The 5077-nt window shown below is 44.3% G+C and overlaps 1 protein-coding gene across 1 annotated transcript in view; it reads right to left on the bottom strand.

The window, feature by feature from the left end:
• The window catches only part of grin3a (glutamate receptor, ionotropic, N-methyl-D-aspartate 3A), a 20029-nt gene extending 15170 nt beyond the window's left edge, over nucleotides 1-4859 (bottom strand). Inside the window, exon 1 of the mRNA XM_062554802.1 lies at nucleotides 4134-4859. Within this exon, the coding sequence (XP_062410786.1) occupies nucleotides 4134-4859 (726 nt within the window). The remainder of the gene's footprint in view (nucleotides 1-4133) is intronic.
• Between the last annotated feature and the right edge of the window lie 218 nt (nucleotides 4860-5077).

The following is a 5077-nucleotide window of genomic DNA, read 5'->3' as shown; positions in this document are numbered from 1 at the left end:
AACACATACTGGACTGTCCTGTGTTCTCCTCCTGATCTACGGAACACATACTGGACTGTCCTGTGTTCTCCTCCTGATCTACGGAACACATACTGGACTGTCCTGTGTTCTCCTCCTGATCTACGGAACACATACTGGACTGTCCTGTGTTCTCCTCCTGATCTACGGAACACATCCTGTACCATCCTGTGTTCTCCATCTCATCTTTGGAACACATACTGTACCATCCTGTGTTCTCCATCTGACATACGTAACACATGCTTTACTGTCCTGTGTTCTGCTTCTAATCTACGGAACACATACTGTACTGTAATGTTCTCCATGTGATCTACGGAACACATACAGTACCGTCCTGTGTTCTCCATGTGATCTACGGAACAAATAAAGTTCTGTAGGGGTCCCATGTTCTCCACCTAATCTACACCACACATACTGTACTGTCCTGTGTTCTCCATGTGATCTACAGAACACATACAGTACTGCCCTGTGTTCTACATCTGATCTACGGAACACATACAGTTCTGTGGGAGACCTGTGTTCTCCATCTGATCTATAGAACTCATACTGTACTGTAGGTCACATTCAGGGTCCGCAAAATTTACATTTTACAGGAATAATTTTACTCCTGGCTGCTGATCTAAGCATAACCCACGAAGAAAAAAAAATGGCATCAAAGGGCAAATAAATATCTCTTACCATAAAGTGCATCGAGCTGTTTGACATTCAGAAAGGCCCCCTTTATTACCCCTCTTGTAGTGGATAGCCATAGATCAGTCCAACAACAGCCATCAATAACCCCCTACTACCTTACTAAAGAGGGCAAGTCCTTCACAGTGGCCCGCTTAAACGAAATGCTTAGCGAAGCTGCTTAATTTCCCACGGGGACCACTTTTAAGTGACAGAGGGAAAACAGGCTAATTGTAGCTGATTAAGGAGCAGTATTATGAGAGGACCGAAGGAAAAGGAGGCTGAGGGGGTATTTAAGAGAGAGGGGGGGATCAAAGTCTATTTGTCGTCAGTCTGTGAGATATTATGACAAAGAATCCCTGTTGACCTCAGACAATGGAGAAGCTGTCACCCCTGATAGAGTTTGGCAGGCAGGCAGGCAGCGTTAGGTTTTTGGATGGATATGCGATCGGCTCGGGCCTTAGAGAGCGTGTAAAACAAGACACTAATGGGGCAGGAAGGACATTTGTAATTGGGGAGGTGATGCTGCTGTATGGTTTTGTGATTAAGTTTGAGACTATGATTAGGAGAAATTTAATTAGGTTTGTGACTATGATATAAGTCTGAAAAAAGGGCTTTATGATGGTTGTCATACTGTTGTTTTGTCATAGTTGTGATGAGCAGGAGTAGGATGATGATGATGATGATGATGATGATGATGACGATAACAATGATGATGATGATGATGATGATGATGATAAGAAAGAATGGGAAGACATACTGGTGGATAGACAGACACAGCCATCACTATGACAATAATGGTGATAACTGTGAACCCGAACATCCTATTTAAACCACCGTTTATTGTCTGCTAAATGTCAACACAGGAAGTATAAGTCCTACACACTCTTCTGGCCTGTGATGAACTGATGAAGCTGTTGCAAGCATCCCCATTCAGATAGATTGAGTGATTCAGAAAGATAAGAGTGCTGAAAAGCAGAAACAGCAAATTATGTCACAGAATCTGTCAGTCTCCAAAGCAAAAAAATGTGAGCAAATAAATACATAACTTATTGCATCAGCATGCAGAACCACAGCAATGCATGGCATTTGTGCCTATACCAAGAGGAAGAGGAAGAAGAGGAAGATGATGAGGACGAAGAGTTCCTCACTCTGGCCTATAGGACACACTGAATCTTCGTCCTGCTATCTCAATTCCATGATCCAGCTCTATGTCCCCTCTCGGCCACCGCGGTCCTCGGATGAACTGTATTGGCCATCCAATAATACTCTGAGGTCACAGTAAAGATGGTTTTCCTCAGTGATTCCTCCTAGGTGGAATTTCTCCTACCGTTCTAATGTTCTCCTAATGTTCCACGTTCTTGTGATAGTTGGGGGACTTTCAAGAAGTGTCTAAGCACAGGGTTATTTTTGTATGTTTATGTTTTTTTTGTTAATGTGAAAACTCATTATTCTGATTTTTTGTTATTATTATTGATCTTGTTAGTATTTAATATAGTGTTTATACTGTAAGTCACACTGGACAATAGAGTCAGCCAAATACTGTAAAACATAAACATAATCATATAATAACAAGGGCAAAAAGGGCGAGAAGAAATGTCTATATTTTTTTTCCGAGAGCCACTGTTATAAAATTGTCCAGTTAAAAAAAAAAAAAAAAAACTCCAGTATTTACTGCCAGTTGTACTGTTCCAGTGGAGATAGAGACAACCATTTTGGTTTCTAGTCACTGGTGGGTCGACAATCTATTCACACAGAGACCTTATAAAATACGTTGTTGTACAATCTTTTACCCCACACACAAGCTGGAAAACAACTCTATTAATCACATGGCATTTATGAAATGATTAATAAAACAAAATTATAGGGCCTCATCCTCAGCCAGCTGAAGACAAACAGACAATAAAAGCACTTAATGTGAATCTGAATGTGGCATTGGTCCCAGAACCTTTCAGTGTAACGAATTGCCAGTGTCTTCTTAATCTGCACCTTTGTCAACAAGAGTCACTATTGAACAGCGCTGTAAACTCGGTATTCGTAGGTGACAGACAACTCAAGGATGCAGCGACTCCAGTCTGAGGTGTTTCCGGCGCTTTCATTATCACTCACTTTGATAGACATCTAATAAGTAAACATGGCTCTAATTCACTGCACGTTGGAACAGTTAATTAAGGGTCATCTCAACAGAGACCCTCATTATGACCAATGGGTGGCGCTAAATCCATTCTTCAACCGTCATTAATGTTGCATTCCAAATATTTTAATCTTCTCAAACTGTTTGAAATAACTGCTGCGGGCTTTTGATTCTGGCCTATCTAACCATAACCTAATTCAGTTTTATTATGGATGGATAATGGACGACATGGGCTTGATGAGCAGTTAGTGTTTCTGCTCCCCAGTGCAAGCCCATGATCCAAATAGAGTCCAGAGCAAACCCATCAGCAAATGTATTTAACATGTTTATATTTCATAACGACAATTATGTGCACTGACAACTTCGTGGATTATTACGGGTAATTAAAGCAACTCCATTCCATCATCTACTCAAAGACGACTGTAGGCAATTGCTCATTGCCAATCCGACAGAAGGCTTACAGACATGGGCTGTTGTGTTCTTTGTTCTACTGCTGCACCTTCGGAAAGATATAGGCTATATTTAATAAGACATTTTAAATGCGAAAGAAGAAGAGATATAGGGGACTTGGTAACAATAACGCTTTGAGGGAGAGGTGGTGGAGGTGGATTGGCCTTTTCTTTGTTAGGGATCACTGGGTTGTTGGACGATGTGCTGTCAGTAGCTTTGCAACGCATGGCCTCTGAGATAAATACATACAGGCTCCCAAAATACACCTGCTAATATTCTCTCCTTTTGCATGTTAGTGCACCTGTTGCATGTTCCCATGTCAGTGGTGCGTGCGTTTATTTACTCTGCATGTCTGAGGAGTGTAAAGGAATGTGCGTGCGTGCGTGCGTGCGTGCGTGCGTGCGTGTGTGTGCGTGTGTGTGTGTGTATGAATGGGGGAGGGTGACACGCCAATCAGCAATGCTGCTTCACCTCACTGAACCTTCCTAATACCGAAACGGTCCAATCACTGCGAGAGTAAAGCACAGACACCACACCGCCCTTGCTGACACAGGCGACGCCGTAATTGATGCATACATGTTGTCCGCGCAGTGCATTCAACATGTGTTATACAAAATGCGCACACGCAGCGATTAGGGAAGCAACATCAGTGATGTAGCCTAACGCACTAAACAAGGCAACTCTGGATATGCAAACGCGTAAGCAAACACGCGTGACAAATCATCCCTATCTATCAGGTAGCAGAGGTGTCACATCAGATCTCCAACAGCTGGGGGTGCTGATGAAGTTTCGTTTCGTCCTCACTCCTCTATTTAAACACCTGTATTTTTTCTGAGTGCAAGAGCCCACACACAAAACTCACCTTGCTCTGTCGTCTGAACTCGCTTTGGACCACACTAATGACAGGGACCTGGAGAGCGGACGAGATAAATTCCAAAATGAGCAGCTCGTCCCTGTTTTGCGGGAAAGCCATGATCGCAGAAACTCCTTGCACAATCACAGTGTGGCAAACACTTTGTAAGAAACACACGGGGTCGGAGCAGAGCGGTGTAGAGGAGGAGGAAAACGAAAAAGCGGGCAGCTCCCCCAGCCCCGTCTCCACGGCCATCACTACATCCAAAGATAAGTTGTAAGGTAAAAGCCCCGTCATTCGATTGAGCGTCTCCATAGCAAGTAGAATGGAGTCCCTGGGCATGAAAACGCTCTCTGTCTCCTCTTGTCTGACCATGCTTTTACTCTTCGCGCCTCTGTTTTGGCTGTTTGTGGACCCCCTAGTCCTGAGGCTCCCCAATCCAGGTTCGTTAACGGTTTTGGAGATGATTTCCAACTCCTCTCCTGTCAACGCACTGTCTCTGTCAATATCCCAAACTTCGTCGAGATAATTCCCCTTAAAGGCATTGTGGCTTAAGACACGGGGTTGCAGGTGCAGGGCCCCTACTCTGACAGTATGTCCGATCCTTTTCAGGATTTGACATGGTTGAGGATGAGCCAGAGACGTGGGTAACAGTAGCAGCACGAAGACGCATGGCGCAAGGGAAGGAAGCACCTCAAGCCTGCCTAACGCGCCCCAAATCCTCCGTCCCGTCATTACTCCACAGGACCCACCGATACCCACGAAAAGCGAGGCTTCTCACGACCACCTGCTCTCCTCCTGGTCCCCGCTCGGTGTCCGTTAGATCGCTCCTCGGGAGATATCCCAGACACTGCAAAGTTACGCTCCTCGTCTCTGTCAACAAGCTGGAGTGTGACCGCAAGCAGCGCACATGCGAAACGAATATCAAAACAGCTGATTTTCATCTCAAAAGC

The sequence above is a fragment of the Sardina pilchardus genome, chromosome 14 (assembly GCF_963854185.1).
Source record: "Sardina pilchardus chromosome 14, fSarPil1.1, whole genome shotgun sequence".
Lineage (NCBI taxonomy): Eukaryota > Metazoa > Chordata > Actinopteri > Clupeiformes > Clupeidae > Sardina > Sardina pilchardus.
This window is presented reverse-complemented; position numbering and strand designations above follow the sequence as displayed.